Consider the following 20016-nt stretch of genomic DNA (forward strand, 5'->3'; position numbering starts at 1 on the left):
GTCTCTATACACATTGCTAAATTTAAAAAATATTTTCCATCCTCATTTAAGTGTTGAAATATCTAAACAATGCTTTTATTCATCTTGGGGAGGGGTAATTCTGTTCACGAGTTTTTAATTCATATATTTTTTTTCACTTAATTTTTGTTTTTTTTTATTTTTTTATTTTAGTTTTGCGTTTTGCATTTGTTTGCTTTGTCCATTCATAAAAACAAATGGTACAACTTACAATTTGGCACATCTTTAAAGATAAGTGTTTATTTTTGTTTTTTCATATAATATATATTTATATATATAGTTTATATTTATACTTTATATAACGCCTATGCGTATGCTCTATGTGAAAGTGAACAAAAGCGGCGTTGGCTTATGGTTAGACTACACAGATTAAAGATTACAGCTTAAAGATTCGTAATTCTCATTCTTGCTCTTGTACTGGGTGTTAAAATTGGGTGTGTGTAAGAGGGATGGGCGCACAGATAATCAAGTAAAAATTAAAATATCTTTTATAAGTAGCTATGTTTATATATGCATATATATATATTTATAAATATATATGTTTATAAATATATATATAACATTATAGCTGCAGTGTTTGATTGAGTTGCATTTGCATTTTACATATTTAGACTTAGGTTGACTTTAGTTCATACCTTGCTTAAGACTGTGTTTTGTTTTTGTATTAAAAAATTGCGGTGGAAGTTGAGTTTATAATTTTTTTTTTTGTATGTATTATATATTATGTTTAATTTTTAATAACTACTTGGTTTATTTCGCCTTGTATATCAAACCCAAAAGTATTTGTTTTTCGTTCAATTATTTATTTTTGTGTGTGCTGCCAAAGAGTGTGATATACTTTAAGTTTTTCTAGTTGTTGTTAATATGTATTTATTTCTGTGCTATTTTAAAAGTTTTTCTTTTATTTTTGTTACTTTAATTAAGTGTCTATTCACTTGAAAGCTACATTTAATTTGGCAATTGTTGGGTTTGAATTGATTTGTTTCATTTAGTATTATTTTATTTTTGTGTCTGTCGTCGGCATAAAAACTAAATCTAACTAAAAATCATTTTTAAATATAAACTTTGGCTTGAAAAATGTCAACGTAATTATACTTAATATGTTATTTTTTTTATTATTATTATTATTTTTTTTTTTTAATTTTTTTTGTATAATGATATTTAAAGAAACATTTAAAATCTGAGTATGACATAAATTGCTTCAAGTTGCCGTTGTATGGCTGTGCAAATGTGTGTGAGAATAAGAAAATTCATAGTAATTATTTACAATCTCAGACAACGAATTGTTTAGTAGAAAACACAAGATTGCAGATTTCTCACCAGGCTACAATCAAATATCGCATGGAGTATAATCAATGAAGAGTAAATATTTTTGGATTTTGTTTGATTAAAAGGATAAATTCGAAAGATCAATTGCACAGTTACATACACACAAAAACGAATCAAAGATATATTGGTTTATATTATTTATAAACAACTAGTATAAATTTTGCGACAGTAGCTGTCTAAGAATCGAAATAGAGAACGAGGTCAAATTACTTCTTGAGCATTTCCTTTCTATTTTTACTTATTTACTTATATATTTTTTTTTTTTTTTATTTCTTTGGATTTGTTTTTCCAACATACATTTCAAAATACACAACTGTAAAAGTGAATTGTGTGCATTAGACTTTATAGAGTATGTGTAAAATAAATTCTTAGCTTGCTTAGGGAAGTTTTGTGGTCTAGACCCAAAATGAACAACACTGAAACGATGTGAAGTTATTTGTTATATAATTGTTTTTGAAAATTTTTCATTTCTGATTTTGTTTCTTTTTTCTTTTTTCGTTTAGCTTTTTGTTTTTTACACAACACACAAAGAAAGTGCTACATAGTAAGAGCTAATAATGTACTTTATTTTAATGCTTACTACACAATTTTCACGTTTCCGTTTCTGGGTTTTCTTTTTTTTTTTTTATCTTTCTGTCACTGGAAGCTTGAAGTTAAAAACTATTATGCATTAATATTTTAATTTTATACTCATTATTTATATTATTTTTTTTTGTTTTTTTTTTTTTGTTGCTGCTACGGCCGCATTAAAGTAATTATTATTGTATGTTCCAAGGATATGTCTACGTGTTGATCTGTTGCATTAACTTATGCACTACAAGTTGAGCAATATCATGTTCATTGAGTTGACTATGCATTTTAGCTGCCGAAAAAAGTTTCTAGGAACAATAATAAGCAAAGCAGATTAAAAAACGTGTTTAAAATATAATTGTTGACGATAATAAAATGAGTATTCTTTGGAGACTTAAAAATGTATAAAGAAATTAAGGTAAAATGTTCTCATATGTCTGTTCTAATAAAATGTTTTTTTGTTTGGCAACTTTTTTTTTTTGTTAGTTTTGTGTATTTGTATATATAAAAATATAATATACAATTCAATGTCTGGCGCTTGTTTTTGTTTCTTATTGCTTACTACAGACTACACTGATATACAAATACATGAAACAGAAAATAATCAAATTTGTATATATATAAATATAAAGCTAACTTAATGAACAAAACTATTGAACAAAAAATAAATGTTCTTTTTTTTCGGTTGTTAATTTTTGAGTTGGCAAATACATTAAAATTGCTCCTTTTTTGATATACAAATACCATATCTATTGGTATAATAATCATAATAATTATATATCCTGTTGGTATATATATATATATATTTTTTTTAAATATAAATTCTGCCGCACAAAATTTCAGCTTTTGTTTTTGGTAAAAATCTACGCATGAAGCACGTTTTGCAAACTAATTGCCATTTAAATATTTTGTGTATACTGCATTTCTTGTTGTTTTCATCATTTTTTTTTTGTTTTGTTTTTATGGACGACATTGATTTTTTTTTGTTTAAAAAATTTTAGTTTGTTTTTTAAATTTTATTTTGCTTAATTTGCCACAGGTTTGCAGCTGCTTTTAGCTTTGATTTTCATCTCTCCATATATTGAGCGGGTTTTGTTTTGTTTTTTTTTTTTTTTTTGTTTTGTTCGATCATCTTTGAGCATCTGGTTTTGCGTTAGAATTAACTTCTACTTACTGCACTGTAGAGGAGGAGTATTTACGTCTAATTTTTGTTCATACATTGAGCATTTTCGAGAGTAGTTCAAGTGCGTTATTTGGCTGACTTATGAAGCTTTCTAATATGGCGTAAAACGATTGAAGCCACCGCGATACAGTGTTGCCTTTAGGAGAGATAGTGGAGTAGATTGCGAAACGTTGATATAAGTAATATAATAGATAATCAAATATAATATGTTCCCGATTGATTTGTCAAGAATTGGTTGAAATTTGTTTAGGACACTTACCCCATAGCCTGGCATGGGTCCAATGCCATGTCCTAGATAAGGATCCGCATACTCGCGCGCGTAACTAGAAATATTTCGTTTGCGATTTATTAGTTAAATACTTGATGAAAATAAGTTGTTATAAATATGATTTAGGAATGCGATCGTTTCTTGATGTCTCCACTTGGGTTAGGTTTGTTTAGTTTGTGTGCTTTTTGTTAGTTGTTGCTCTTAGCATAAGGTGAATCCTTTGATTCTTCTTCAAACGTCACTTCTTCATAACTTCAAAACTGGATTCTCCAAAGTGTTAGTCTCTAATTAATTATCTTTTGTAAATATCATCTCGTGCTCAGCTGATGGTTTCTTCTATTTCCCAGTTTCTTTTGACTTAGTTTAGTAAAAATGGTTTAGTTTCGATATAGTTTTGCAAAAATGTTCAATGGTTAGTTGTAAATCATCAGTTTTCGTTGTTAGACTTTTCCTACTCTTGATAATTTATTTTATGATTTAAGAATTGTACAAAAAAGAATCAAATCAAATAGATTAGTGAAGGTTACAGTAAATTATAAAACAAAATTGAATATGAATTATGAAATTTTGAAATAAAATATACAATAAAATACTAAGAAATAAATACTGATAAATAAAGAATATGTTCGAATATGAAGAAATAAATACTGTTAAATAAAGATTGACTTGAGAAATACAATATTCTGAATAAAATATGAAATTAAGCAATACAAATTATGTTCGGGGTGCCGAAGAGTAAAATAATTGCGGACATATTGCAGATTTTCAATATATTTCTAAATTTTCGAATATATCGTCCAAAAAGGGCGAGAGAGCGGTTTATAATTATGTAAGAAATATGCTTAAGAAACCGAGTCTCAACGTGTATTCTCAGAAAACGGTGCTTTTATAGATAATTATGTGGTATACGAGAATTCATAGTCACAATTTGGTGACTTTCGTACAGTTTCTGAAACGAACCAACGGAATTACGGACGGATATAGCTGGATTGACTCGGCTGTTTTGCAAATGTGAGTTATAAACAAGTCTAGGGTAGATATAACGATATACATAAATAATACAATAACATAAAAAGTTGACAACATAATAAAGAAAAGTTAAGTAATAAATTTCAAATCAAGTAAAAAGATACATTGTTCAAATAAGTTCCGTTTCATATAATATTTCTTGTAAAAACCCTTACCTGAAGCTTTCAATAAAATAGAAAAAATAAATCTATTAAGCCTTAAAATAAATTAGTTAGTCAATTAACCTAACTTCAAAATACATTTCTTGGCCCAACTACATGAATTGACCCAGTTTTAAGATTCAAGGTTAACACGCGGTAAAAACCAATTTTAGTAAATTCCTTTAAATTAGTTAATGTTTTTATTATTTGAAATAATTTTTAGGTGTGTTGAATATGACAGAATATGTTGAGTTAATGGTAGGTTTAGTCAAGTGTTTCGTGGAGAATTTGTGAATGTGAAGCAGCTCAACTTTGGCTGAGGCAGCAAGTGGCGCACATGGAAAATTTTGATGAAAACTTACCCCGCTACGGTGGCATAGCCAGCGAGTGCTGGTTGGGCGGCTGCTGCTGCAGCGGCGCCGTAGGCGGCCCGGGCAGCGACCGCCGTGTAGGTGGTGGCCGCCGTGGCGTACGCCTGCTGCTGGGCCTGAGACAGGGGTGTCTTTAACAGCGGAGCAGTGGCCTGGAATAATTTGAAGCAAATTGTGTGTTAAAGGTGGGGGACAAATCGAACAAATGCAACGGCAACGACAAAACTAGCGACAGGTGATAGAGAGCAAAATGGCAAATAGAGTTAAGAACCTAAACCACAACAAAAAAAAAGAAAAAGAAGAGGAGTGCAAACAAATTATATCAGTGCGTTTTTGTTTTTATATATAAATAGATATAAATCTAATATTTAAGGGGGTGACCAGCGAATTCAAGCTATAAGCCCAAGATGCCAAAAATCTTATGGATATACGTAGTAATTAAATGCTACAAACAAAGCGCCAAAAGTGCAGGGAATTATAAAGAACTTATAGCATATTGATTATGGCTAGTATTCAGATCATAACTTAGATATGGGTGCAAGACATAAAGCGCAGTCCCATGAAAAACAGAAAAAAAAAACAACAATACACATACATATAACCGAAACTTAAAATTGGGCACAACAAACAATAAATCTCTAATGGATTTGAATAATATATTTGATTGGAATTTTCAAAATTGCTAGCTAAAAATGATTATTTTTACCAAAACATTCTGTGGTACCGGAATGCGGTTGATCGTATGTGGGGTACTGTTTAGCGTAGTCACAGTGCGGCGCTGTAAGTTTTTCGATATATTTGGTATAATTTTTTTGTATAAATTTTGGTTTTGATAATGTTGTAACGATATTTGATGCAGTTGTTGTTGTTGTTGTTATTGTTGTTGTTGTTGCGTATGTTGTAACAGTCGTGAAAAAAGTAACCAAAAAAGAATACATACTTAGTAATTACGAAAATGTTCACAGCATTGAAGAATATTTATTTATATGCTACTTAAGTTTAGATTTAATTGAAGATATCAGTCTAATATATATATATATATATTTATATATATATAGATTTTAAAAGCAAAATTCAAATCAAACCAAAACTTGCGTGAAAAATGTTGATAAACATGTAGTAAAAAACAAGAGAAAATTATATTTTAAGTTCTTTCGTTTTCAAATCATAATTTAGACAGAGTGACAGAGACAGTGAGAAAGAGAGAGAGAGAGAGAGAGAGAGAGAGAGAGAGAGAGAGAGAGAGAGGAAGAGCGGCATGCAGCCTGAAAGTATGCTATGCGTCTTTAAGTGGCCGCTAATTAAAGCATTTGTTTTTTTTTTTTGTATTTCTCTTGGAGACTACGCGTGTAATTTGAATATACTTAGATAGTTATAAAAATGTGTTAACAAAATCAATTAAGGATGCAAATATGTAATCGCTTTATAAGTAGAAATAGACGTAAGTATTCAAACACAATGGTAATATACATATATACGAGTATTTAAATACATAAAAGCAATTATTTATGTATGAAAATTTGTTAATGACGCTCAGCACTGGGCCCTAATTCGAATTTATAATATATATATTTTTTGTTTGTGGTGTTGTGATTTATATGTAGTATACACGCTTTTATATATGCCAAAATTTTACAGACTTAGTTGCACGACCAGTTACCAAAGGATAATAAACAATAGAAAAACACCAATCCCAATGTGTGGGTACGTAAAGAAAGAAGTGTATCTCAAAACGCGTCGTTAGTGTTATATGCAATTATAATATGGAACAAAAAAAAGGATAACAAAAGAAGTAAAAAATAATTGTACAAACATATATAGAGGAATGTTCTGTTCAAAAACCAAGTCAAATATTGGTGTCTTTCACAAGTTCAATAGAAGGTAATGTGTAAATAAATGTGTATGTACGAGTGTATAATAAATATTATAGTTAAGAAAACGTTCTCAAAACGTTTTTCTTATGCTTTACGGTTAGCGTATCAATTTGAATAGATTTCATTACATTTAATATGGCGGCTGGCTGTGCGGCTGGAACTTCAGTGACCGGTTTGGCTGCCTGTAAAATTTATATATAATATATATATGTATATATATTTTGAAAACGAAGGCTTTTTTAGTTTAGCTAGCCAGCTTTAAATTAGTTATTAACATAGCTTAACATATAATACACATATCCTATATCTAAATGATTGTCTTAACAAAAAATATTTTGGTGTACAATTTTGATAGACTTACCTGGAAGCGTAGATTTGGATCAGCGGAAGCAGCGGCTGCTAAGAAGGGATCATAGTATACGCTGTGTGTGTTTAAGAAGAAGGATAAGACGGAATTCAAGATTAATAACTCACTTGGGCACTTGTTACAATTGGTTTCAATGTCAGCTGAGCCGGATCAACACAAAAACATTTCCAATAAATATTGTTCTTCATTTGATCTGACTCAACTGTCAGTTGGATAGCACTTAAAAGCAAAATTCAAAAATGTTTTTATACATATATTATATTATTATTTTTCTTTTTATATTTTTATTATTTTTTTTTAACGCACTTGTGTGTGGGTTTTTGTTTGGGCGTTATGGGCAGAAGGTAATTACATAGTTTTGGCGCTTCATATCACTGTGTGATATATTTGTATTAATTTTTTGCGAAAACTTTGCCTTTACCTTTGTCTGTTTAATTTTTTGCATTGGGTATAATGGCTGAAACTCAAGGTGTAACTGAAAAAGTAAGTAAGCCCTAACCGTATCCTCACAGAAACGAAATTCCCACCTAAGAAACCTAACACCTAGCACTAAACCTAATATTCTGTGCCCTTTGTTTGCTTTATCCTAATTGATGACGAGGTGATTTTTAGGTTATGCATATGCATTTGTAAATTATAAGTAGAACACTAGCAAGGATAATCAACCATATATGGTAAGTACGGGTACACATTACAATTGCCCGATACTACAAAAAACACTTGTTGTTCGACCTCTGCATTTTAATAGACAGAACAGACATTCATGCACCTAGCTAATTAGTTGGGTAGAATTCATATATAATGGTATAGCATTATCATCGTTATCATCATTCATACGCTATTATTTAGTTTATTAGAACAGCAGCCACAGAAAGAACAAAAAAAAAAAATAGAACGGGTGTATTTAGAAATAAAAATATTAATAATTATTGAGATATAGAGGAAACATGCGCGGCAGCAGCAGCAGACGCATCAAAAACATTTGTAAATCAATTCAATTTCAAATTCATCATACGCCTAGTGGTACACAATATACAATTACGTAGTTCCCTTTTACCAAAATAATCAAATAATTATACGAACATATTAAACGATGCCAAAAAATTTCTCTCAGTCAAGAATATATAGTTGTATATCTATATATATATATATATTTGTTATATATATATATGTTTTATTTTAAATAGTTTATGTAGTAGTTGGCGTGCGTTAATTGGTTGCTGCTTTTGTAGCTGTTGTTGTTTTAGTTGACTTTATACAAGAGACAAGTCTAAACTTGCGGTTGAATTAGATGGTACATTAGGCAAATGTGGCGCTATGCATATATATTTTTTTTAATATACTTATTAAAACGTTACACACACAAGGTAGCTAAATATTTAAAGAAAATCACCGCATGGACCAAAAATTGAGAGACAAAAAAACAACGTTAAAGCTATAAACAATTTGCGCTCGAAGTTGGAGGTGGCTGGGATGTGGGATGAGGTTGTTTATATTATGGGGATTTGGGAAAAGTTAAGTTGTGTAAAATGATGACAGATCGTGTCTAACAGTAACACCATCAGCAGCAGCTGGCACAACGTGGCGTATGCGTAATATTTTGTTGCATGCAATTCTGTGAGCCAGTTGTTCTTGCAGCTGCTGCTGCTGCTGTTGCTGCAGTTGTTGTTGATTTGAGTAAGCGTTTGAGAGCGAGCGTAGACACCACATAAACAAAAAGTAAGTGCGCTAAAACTACATTCAATATATAAGATTATTTAACTAAATAAAAAAAAAAAGAAAAGAAAACAAGGTACAACTAGAGCTACATGAAAGTATTTTTTTCTTTTCTTTTATGGCGATTTTTGCGACGGCGACGATTTTGGGGCAACGTGGAGTGAACTCTACTTACGGCGCAAATCCATGCAAAGCGCTGTTGGCCGCATTAGCCGACGCTGCCATGGAAGCAGCAGCCGCAGCAGCAGCGGCCGGCGTTTGGGAAGCCGTGGCAGCGGAGAGGCGTGCCGCATACGCAGCGGCGGCGGCAGCGTTCGCATTGCCCGCCACGCCCGAATTTTGTGCAGCTGCGGCAGCTGCCAGCGATTGATGCAGCGCCGAGTGTTGCTGAGCGGCAGCAGCCGCAGCACTGCCAGCGGCAGTGGGCACCCCGACCGCCTGGAGCGTCGGCTGCAGCTGGGCGAGCTGGGGGGCGAGAGCATGCGCATGTGCATGCTGATGTGTGTGAGCGGCGGCGGCGGCGGCGGCAGCGGCGTGTTGCGAGTGCTGGGCAGCGGCGGCGGCGGCTACTGCGGCATGTTGTTGCTGTTGTTGCTGCTGTTGTTGTTGTTGCTGTTGTTGTTGCTGCTGCTGCTGATGCTGCTGTTGCTGTTGTTGCTGGTGCTGCTGCTGTTGGGCGGCTGCTGCGGCCACGGCAGCGGCGGCCACTTGACGTTGCTGTTGCTGCTGGGCGGCGGCAACCAGCGCCTGGTGATGGTGCGGATGATGGGGATGATGGAAGGGTGTGGCACCGACCACGCCCACGTGTCCACGTTGTATGGCAACTCCACGCATGGCAGCGGCGGCGGCTACGGCGGCTGTGAGGCGGCCAAACGATTTTTTGTTTTTGGATTTTGATTTTTGATTGATATTTTTGCAACGATTTGTACACAACATTTTTACCAGTGTGTGTGTGTGTGTGTGTGAGTGTTGTAAGTGTGTGTTGTGTGTGGGTGTTTGTACACACGCATTACATTTTATATATGTTTCGTGTGTATTTGTGTGTTTGTTCGTTTGTTTTTGTTCGTGTGCAAAAAGTAGAAAAAAGGAAAAGAAAAGAACATAAAATGCATGCGGTTAGTTTCTCTCTCTTTATATAAGTAAATTTATATATATTTATATATATAGTATATAGCATATAGTATATGTTTAGCAAATACTAGGCAATATGTAGTAACTGTTTGAATGTATATAGTTTAGGTATCGATTGAGTACTGAAATGATTTTGGTATATACATATAACAATACATAAGACATACGTGAAGTCAGTCATTTAAAGGGGGATTCAGTTTGAAACATACTTAACATTATAACATTGAATTACCAAGAAATGCTACGCAGTTGTTTTTTTTTTATTGTTTGTGGTGTGTGTTTTAAAGATATATACGATTGAATATGACCATCCATTAACAATACCAAAAACATTTCACCGATCTGCAGTTTAGATTAAAAACATATATAGAATTCATATTTTACGTGTGTATGCGGCAAGACATTTTGTTTTGTTACAACTTATTGCATTTAATTTTGGTCAAAGTATTTTTAGAGGTTTTCGTATACAAAGCATAAAAAAAAATATATATGTTTATATAGAAAGTTGTACGATTTAGCTAACTTTGGTATATTAAGCCCTACAGCCTTAAAACAAAATCAAAACTATTAAAACACATTTACTAAAAACAATATAAATGGAACAAAGCTTACAGATATGAGATCTTTTGCAACGGCAAATGACTGTGCTCAGATAATCTAGAGTAAAAACGTTGTATTTCACAGGCTTTACATTAAAGTAAAACACAAATAGCATGAAATGCTTTTAAATCTTTTAAAATTTATAATATGTCAAACATCGATGGATGCCATTGCGGCTTGGCACGCAATTAAAATTACATTTGTTGCTCATGTTGAACAATTGACCAGTCTGGCCGCAATAACCAGGATAAAAGCGAACATAATTGGAGCCTCAGCTGCAATTGCGGCAACTTTTACACAGTTCATTTTGAAAATCTAACGCATCTATTATTATTAATGAAATTTATCAGCCCAAAAACAAATTTTTATTTTAATTTAAATTCGATTTTACTATTCGAATGCAAATTAAAAGCTGGACAGAGCACAAATGATTTAGATTTTCAACAAAGTAAAGGCCACTTTTAATTTCAATTACCAAAGTTAATTTCGATTTTTGCTATTTACAAATAAAAAAGCATTAAAGCCAAGCAATTAAAGTGTATAACTTCTGGCCGTATCTTTTTGTAGCATGCAACAAACTGTAGAAACGTATCGTCTTCGCAACTTGACAATAATTCCTTATCGAGACAATCTTATTTAACTTAATTTCATTTTCCATTTGCATTTAATTTAAAAAACTTGTATTTTTGGCGATGAAAACACAAAAAGTAAAACGTGCACAATTGCAAAGTAAGTAAAAACATATCAAGAGTATAAACAGAGAGATATGAAACAATAGAGAAATATATAAACAGAGAGAAAGATTGAGACAGTGAGAGATAGAGAGAGAAAGAGTACAAGAGTTGCTAAAAACTAATGATCTAAAAGAAAAGCCTTTTTAAATTGCTTGCTGCGCAAAAATTGTCTACCGTCACACGATATTGGGTACGCTATAAATTACGATATATAGTAGGTACACTATGGTTAAAGCTAAAAACCTTTCCATACTTAATTGCTAATTACAGTTGTCATGTGAAGTTGCCACTAGTTGGTTGATTGATTGATTGACTGATTGGTTGGTTCTTGGGTTCGTGGATTTGTGTTTACTTGTGTGTGCCTAGCCGTAGAACAATGCAATCTCAAGGGCACCAAAAGGTATGCAATATATAGTACTTGGCATACAGTCAAACCCAAATGCGTAACCAAATTAACAAGACAACAAATATATATATATATATATATGTGAGTGTGTAGTAAGTATATGGTACAGATCTCAAAACTAAGAGTTTGTGACTCGTTGTTGACTTTGTAGTTATGCCTTTGTGTATGTGTGTGTGTATGGGTGTGCCTCTCTGTGTATCTGTATGCGTTGGTCTGTCTTTTGTGTGAGTCAGCGAGTTTACTTTATTTTTGAATTCTGCTTTTTTTGGCGCATACACTCAAACAAATTCGATCCAGAATTTTCAATGTACCTCCGCCGTGTCGTTGCTGCTGCAGTTTGCGCCGTCACACCTGCTGGCATTGCACTGTGTGCTGGATGGCGTTGCGCTAACACAATGGGCGTGGCTGTTGGAGTAGCTGTGGGCGTGGGTGCGCTGTGCGCCGCTGGTGCCACTGACGCCGCTTGTGCCATCTGCAGTGGCATCTGCAGCGTCATCGGTGTCAGCGTCGGCGCTCCGGCCCCAACTGGCGCACCCAAAAATGGCCACGCGGCGGCCATGGGCAGCCGATAACCTTGAGGTTCATATACACGTTCATAAATTTTGTTAAAATTGTTTGTATCATTCGATGGATCAGTGGATGAGCTGAATATATGTCTGTCTGTATGTATGTATATATATATATTATATATATATATATATATATATATACGGGTGTGTGTATGGCTGTGTGTTGTATTTACATATCGAATTCTGGGATGCAGTGATTGACGTTCTCTTGGTTCGGCTTGGTTTGGTTTTTGTGATATAGCTTAGGTCTAGTGCTAAGTTAAGCTGCTTGGATCGCGACGAAAGTTAACATTTACATACATTCGTATTTGTAGTTGCGTGGGAATGTGTCTGTGTGTGTATGTAGGTTTCTGTGTATTGACTTAAGTAATAAGTAATTATGCTAAGGAGCATTTCCGACAATGTTCAGATCAAAGAACCAGACCAAAATATATAAAACATAATACGAACTCAGGACATAAAAACAAAATGCACATACAACAAAACTGGTTAAAAGAAATGTGTCAAACAAAATTATATTGATTGTTCATATGTATATAGATATATAGTAAATATATATGTATATATTTATTAAGAGTATATTTATATATAGTAGTTAAGTAGTATGCATAAGACAACACAGCCGCAATATGCTAAAATTCATAACCATTATTCGATGATTACAGGATCATCAGCATCATTAAGACTAGAAAGAAAATGGTGACGCGCCTGATTCAGAATGGGTTTGCGAGCGGTAAGTAACGATTTTTATGTTTTTTTATGCTTCAAATTTTGTTTTTATTTGTTTTCATTCGTGTTTTGTTTTCTATTTTTTGGTTCAATTCTTTTTTCCAAGTTTGGGTTATATGCAAAAGTAAATGACTCAATAAAAAAAAATAAAATAAGTACAATTACAAACAGTCATAAAATATTTAGTATTGTAAAAAGTATGTAGGTTTACGAGTAGAATATATGCATACAGTTTAACGCGGAGCCTAACAATAAAAATGAAATATCTATTAAGTTTTTTGTTAGGTAAATATTGAATAATGAGCATTTCAAATGATTTCTTGTACTGTCAAAGATCCCAGTGTTTACATATATATATGTATGCTCTACATGTCGAGCTGCCTAACATTGTTTTCTTATGGGTTGTCATTAAGTTATGTATGTATTTTTGTTTTTTGTCGCTTACACTCTAAAAAATATGCCACGGCTTATACTTATGTTAAAAACTGAACGGGTCTCTTTCGTATACATATAAGATAACTTATTTTTTCTGTATATATGTGTGTGTGTATGTGTCTGTTCAAATTGTTTGTGTTATTTTAGAATTTATAACAAAATACGGCAAGCAATAAATACAAAATACAAATACAGCAAAAAATAGTACAAATAAAACGTGACGGAACGCTTACCTTCAGGCCATTGTACGCAAACTGCAGCCAGTTGATTTATATAAATTGGTGTAGTTTTTTTTGATAGTCGCAGCAGTTGTTGTTTTTGTTTTTGTGGAGCATGGAAAAATCAAGAGAAAACTTTGAATTAGCTTTACATTTAAATTGTGATTTTATTTATATAAATAAAACTTTTTATTTTTTATATACATGACACGCAGCTCAATTACATTTACTAGTTTGGGCCGTGCTAATGCAGTTGCGGTGTAGTTTAAATATTTCTTAATTTTTTTTTTGTATACTGGTTGGGGTTTGTTGCAGCACAGAACATGCATTTTTATTTGAATTTAACAAACATTTATATATTTATAACGCTTTTAGCTTCAATTTAAACGAAACTTGGCGCAATTCGCGTTTAAAGCGAATTGGTTTAACCAAATTTGGTTATATTTGTTTTGATTAAACCTTATATTGAGTTTGTTTTAGAGCTTAGCATGCTGTTTTGTTTTTGTCGCAAATAAACTGACATTTTACGTCACAATGCTGTATTATGCATTTAAGATGCTCACAAAATGATGCAATTGAAAATGTGAAATGCTTCACAATGAAGCAAATTGCCAGCGAAATAACAAATAAGCTCAAATGCTGACTAAACAATCGACTCTAAGCAAACAGAAAGGGAAGGGATTTACAACTAGCGACAAATCGAAAAATGCAGTAAAATAAATGTCAAATAGACGAGCAGGCAGTCAGAAATGTTGTTCCTGCTGGTTGGGCGCATTAAGTTTTACATGTCAAAGGATCAACGAAAAATAAAACAGAAAGAAACATATATGCATATATACATAACATATGTACACGTATGTGAGGGAAGTCAACATACAAAGTAGAAGGCAAACTTTCTTTAAAATGTGTGCGAATGGAAGACATTTGCATAAGACACAACCAAAGGATCAAAACTAAAATGGTTTTGCAACTGCCAAAGGACGTACCAGGCAACAGGAGTTGGTGGAAAGTTTTTGATTTTTTGCTGCTGAAATTTATGTGTGTGCCGCAACATGCTTGCAACATTGTGGTTTTTTTTTTTTTTTTTTTTTATAATTATCCCGACCGCCCGCTTCGCTTGCTTGCAGCGTAACGAGCTCCTGCTCTCAGTCCGTTTGGTGCTAATGCTGCCAGCCGTTTGCCAGGCAAGTGAAGCCAGTTCGAAACGTGATAAAGTAAGTGGCTCCTACCACTTTTTCCCCTTCCGTCTGACCAAGTACCTTTCGGTTTGTCTGTCTATTTCTATAATATGCTGGCAGCCGCATAAATAGCTGGGTGTCCCAGCGGACACACAGCTCGCATTTAGTGCAACGCAAATGAAGCGCATTACGTGCACGTGGCGAGCAGTGCACAGGAGTAGAACAGTTGCCGGGACGGGCAACGGCAGGAAAAGCCAAGCCACGGCAAAGGCAACTGAGGCCAAAGACGCAGCCAGCAGACTCAGCCGCATGTGCAGCATCTGATCTGCTATCTGTCCGTTCGTCTGTCGGTTTGTCTGCATCTAAGTTTGTTGGCGATACAAAAGCATTTTGCATGTCCTGTCCACGTGAAGGCAAAAACTCCGTGGTACCAGCTGCTGGCTACATTTCAGCTGCTTCCCTTTTGCTGGCTCAGTTCAGCTCAGTTTTGTTTGCTTGGGTTTGGTTGGGATGGGTTGGGTTTAGGTGGGGTTTAGGTTGGGTTTGGGCTGGTAAGCGGCTTATCGTATTTGAGCGAAACTAAAGTATAGATTTTGCACTGTGAATACTTTTTAATGGCAACTTGCATGGAAAGGCGATTTAATCAGCAGCATTATTTATTATACATGGCATGGAAACTTTCTTGCTGCTGTTTTATATTTTTTCCTTTTTTTTTTTTTTGTAAGAGAGCAAACTTTTAAGCAACCGCAACTTCAAATGAAATTGTGCGCAGTGCAAACGAAACATTAAGCATCTGAGAACTTCTAACTGACAAAACTTCCCATAAGAAACCACACGACAAGACCAAAGTTTATGTGTTTAACGTATCTAGTTACCCTACAGATAAACATGAAATATTTTATGAATTTAATGCCTCTCTCTCTATATATATATGTATATAGTCGATATGTAAAAAATATTTTTAATAGTTTTGTGCCTACGAAGCTGCATCTTTATATAATGAAGTACGTACAGAAAGTTTATAATCATAGAAAACATGGATATGGTGGACAGTATTCATGCTGGGACTATGAGTGTCAATGCATATGCTTAGATTATATCGTTTAGATGTTGGTATAACAGTTGATTTAGAGTTATTTAGCCAATATGGGGATTCATATCATGCCACCGTTAGCGTGCAACATGCCAGGACATTGTTGACTATAGAGTTGGGTGCTATAGTTAAGGGTTATGCTGGTACGTTATTAGGTGCCTACGTTTATGGACAACATTGAGTGGGTTATTTATTATTTATTATTATTATTATTATTTATATTTTGGCAAGCAAGGCACAACAAGACATATATAACAAATGAAATTTTTCATTTTTATTTGTTCTCTGGTTTGCTCACCTAGAGCTGGAGCCGGTAGGGCACCGTCTTTGGTCAGTACAACTGTGTGGTGGTGTGTAAGAGAAAACAAAGTAAATAAAAAATATTTTGTTTTTTAATTTTGTAATTATCATAATGTGTGTTCAATCATCAGTAAACGGTTTGTTATAGAAAATTTAAATGCAGACATTTTTAACCATAACTCAAAATAACAGAACAAACAAGGCCAAATTTAGCGAATACTTTTTCACGTATGTGTGTGTGTGTGAGTGTGTGCTTTATGGTATTCATTGTTTTGTTAGCAGCCGAAATTTTGGTAAAAGTTGTTAGTGTGGCACAACACAGTTAACAAGTTTTTGATTGCCAAACGCCTCGGTATACGCTTTATTAACAAGTTCTTCAAATTAAATCAAAAGCAATAACAAATTTCCAAGACCAAACATTTTCATTAAGAAACATTTCGGTTCAGGAACTAACATTTTAGCAGCAACCGCAGAAGTTTATGTGAAAAGTTCAACGGGCAAAAAACGAAAAGAAAATATAAATTTTAGAAAAAAGAAATCAACGAAAAGTACGGCAACGCCAAACACAACAACGGCATCGGCCAGTCAAATATTATGGCAGTTGTGTTAAAGTTTTTTATTGTTGTTCTTGTTGTTGTTGTTGCTGTTATTTAAGTTGCCGTTTGCGTGCTTCTCATTTCTTATAGTTCTTCTAGGCCAGACGTAATTGCATTTCTTTGTTCAACATTTAAACTTGTTCGCTACATAGCTTATACATGGGTGTTATATGTGTATGTGTGTGTGTGTGTGTGTGTGTGTGTATAAGCAGGTGTATATTGTGTTTGTGTGTGTACGTTAGAGCAACTTACCGTTGGGTACTGCTGTCACTTTTTTGGTTTGTACACGTGCAGTGGCGTTATTCACCTTCACAATGGTTATTGGTAACGAGAGAGTTCGAGTAACGAGTTCAAAGTAACGAGTAGAGTTGAGTTGAGTTGAGTTGCAGCGAGCGTGGTTGGTTTTGGTGATGGTTTTTTTTTTTTTTTTTGGTTTTAATATAATGTATACATTATATAGATTTATATTTTTTGAAAATTATTGTTTAATCGCAAATCGCATGTACATGTACAAAGAACGTGAAAATAAATTATGTGTTAGTAAACGATTACAATTGAATGAGGTGTATGTGTGTGTGCGTGTGTGTATCTGTGAGAGTGTTTAACCATCTTTAAAAACTGTTAAGGCAAGTGAATAGGCATTCAATTAAAACAGCTAAGGCCCGCTTCCAAAATTTAACTAAATGAGTTTTCCTTCTCGGATCTTTAATATTAATTAACCTATACAAATGCAACGCTTTGCTGCATTTCACGTAATTAGGCAGCTTTCGTTATTTTTCGCTTGCGCTGCAAATAAAATGAATTATCGCTGCCGTCTTTTGTGGCCCGCAGTTAAATTGTTTAAATATCAGTTGGCACTTTGCACATTTTCAGCATATTTTAAATGCCAATTATTTGCGGCTATCCACTCAACATAAATACAGAAATTGGTAAGCGCAGACAGACATTTGCAAGGAAATGCAAAATGGGAAAAAAGTAATTAATTTTTAATTAAAGGCAAATAAAAAAGGCGGCGAATAATTTAAAAATTAATGAGCGTTCGATTAAAATGCGAAATCAAAATGCGCTGACCATGCGTGAATCCGATTTTAAATACGCTTCGCATTGCCAAAAGCACAAGCAATCGGGATTTAAAAATCAGTTTCTGCAACGCGAAAACACGTGAAATAGTTTCACGACACGCAAGTCAAAAGCCCATTTCCCTCTAAAGGGATTCTATTCTTAACCAAATGTAATTTTTTAGTGGCAAATGAGAAACTTGTTATAGGTTTGCAATTAGTTTTAAATAATAGCTTCCCATGTGAATGGGATGTATGCAACTATGTGTGTGTGTGTTGGTGTGTGTGTTGATAGTGTGTGTGATTTATGGTATAGCTTGCATGCACCCACCTCGATTTTGCGTCCCTCAACCACGGTGCCGTGTAGACGTTCGCGTGCTCGTTCTGCATCGTTGCTGTTAGCGAATGTTACAAAACCGAATCCCTGCCATTCGCAATCAAACATGCAATTAAAAAAACATATAGAGTATATAAGAGTATATATGTATATATATACATATATTTAGGTAGAGTATATAGCATATAAATTACGATATAAAACAAGGTCTGTTCCAAGTCATAATGCTAAGCTACAATATACACACAAACAGACTGAGCGTTGGGTAGACAGTGAGGGCCATGGACATGCGGGGCTCAGCATCTTGGGACATGCGTCAGCGCCTTAAATTATGCACATTTTTCGTGTCGTACAGCAACGGCGCCCGTAACTATGCAATTATATCAGTGAGAGGCGGTTGCCAGGAGAATACTGCAAGGGACATTCTGATTTTATACTTTATTTTTTTGTTACTGCTGTTGCTAAACAGGAAAAAGACGTCCAGTGATATTTTTAGCCGGAACACAATGGTTCAAAGTAGTTCTGGCAACGGTGTGACGTTGCCGTCCCTGGACAAAGGACTTCACTTGACTTGAGTATGCCCCTCAAGTGCTCGCCCGGTGCATAATTTAAACGAATCGTGCAACAGGAAAAGGGTGCATAATGGGAACTTACCTTGCTGCCGCGCTCATTGAAGATGATTTCCACGTCCAAAATGTTGCCAAATTGCTGAAGGCAAATAATATGTAGGTTAGCATGAGAAATTGTTGCGACTGCTGCAGCGGACTTACCCCAAACATGGCGCGCAGATCGGGATCCCGGAAGCGAAACGGTATATTGGAGACGTGTAAGCGTTTCGGCTGACTTTTGGCATCCAACGAGGCAGCGGCGGCTACGGCGGCAGCCACCGATGAGCAGGCCGACTGTGCCGGGACTAGAGCGCTGCTTAGACTAGTGACCACATTGGGTGACTGCACGGTCGCTGTCATAATGCCACTGACTGCGTTTAGATGCGCAATCACCTGAGAGGCGCTTGCGGGCACACCACAATTGGCATTACTATCCAGTCCGGCTGTGGGCAGTAGTCCTGTGGAGATGCTGCAGCTCGTTGCGGCCAAGGTGCCCGAGGCTATGGAGCTGGCGGTCACTGAAGTGGCTGCTATAGGACTGCTGCTTAAATTGAGCTGTTGTTGTTGTTGAAGTTGTTGTTGCTGTTGTTGCTGTTGTTGTTGTTGCTGTGCTGCTGGTGGCGTTTGCAGCAGCGGCTCGCCGCTAGCAATTGGTGATGAGTTGCCCGATACGTTGCCATCGTTGGGGATGCTATTGCTGTTGCTGTTGCCATTGAGTGTGGCTGCTGTCGAGGCAACTGTTACGCTGGACGGTGAGCTGCTGAGCGGTGAGCTGGGCATGCCACCGCCGCCGCCGCCACCGCCACCGCCACCACCAGCATGTGGCAACGCAGAGTTCTGCTGTGCCTCCGCTGCCTCACTGGCAATCAATACTGTGGACTGTGGCAGAAACGAGAAAAAAGAATAGATTGAACAAATTAATTTGTAAATTGCGCCAGGCATTTCGCATATTCTTAAAGTAAATCTCATTTATCTAATGGATCTTTGAAAATTAAACGGATCGCATGAAAAATTAAAAAGTTGCATATAACAGTTTTCCACAAGTTATCTAAACTTGCGGGTGGAATTTTACTTTTCAATTTAATCACATATAAATATAGTCCTATATACAGCGATATATACTCTAACTTATCGTATAACCTTTACTTTTACACGATGT

The 20016-nt window shown here is 34.9% G+C and overlaps 1 protein-coding gene across 29 annotated transcripts in view; it reads right to left on the reverse strand.

Moving 5' to 3' along the window:
- Positions 1–256: 256 nt before the first annotated feature.
- Positions 257–20016, reverse strand: part of Rbfox1 (RNA-binding Fox protein 1) — a 94394-nt gene continuing 74634 nt past the window's right edge. For 4 of the 29 annotated variants that reach the window (XM_064696197.1, XM_064696206.1, XM_064696199.1 and 1 more), the window contains 13 exons: positions 19020–19736; positions 18904–18957; positions 18244–18336; positions 17107–17161; positions 16257–16298; positions 13703–13723; positions 9041–9722; positions 7144–7204; positions 6911–6964; positions 5615–5686; positions 4900–5060; positions 3360–3423; positions 257–3236 (listed from right to left, as the gene is read on the reverse strand). In XM_064696197.1, the coding sequence (XP_064552267.1) occupies positions 3192–3236; positions 3360–3423; positions 4900–5060; positions 5615–5686; positions 6911–6964; positions 7144–7204; positions 9041–9722; positions 13703–13723; positions 16257–16298; positions 17107–17161; positions 18244–18336; positions 18904–18957; positions 19020–19736 (2121 nt within the window). In that variant the 3' untranslated portion in view covers positions 257–3191. Of the gene's footprint in view, positions 3237–3359; positions 3424–4899; positions 5061–5614; positions 5687–6910; positions 6965–7143; positions 7205–9040; positions 9723–12047; positions 12310–13702; positions 13724–16256; positions 16299–17106; positions 17162–18243; positions 18337–18903; positions 18958–19019; positions 19737–20016 lie in introns of those variants that run through there. The other 25 variants (XM_064696211.1, XM_064696216.1, XM_064696198.1 and 22 more) reach the window with 22 other exon arrangements.

Source organism: Drosophila montana, unplaced genomic scaffold (assembly GCF_035044405.1).
Source record: "Drosophila montana isolate Dmon_TW-CO22-7 unplaced genomic scaffold, ASM3504440v1 contig_3846_1, whole genome shotgun sequence".
NCBI lineage: Eukaryota > Metazoa > Arthropoda > Insecta > Diptera > Drosophilidae > Drosophila > Drosophila montana.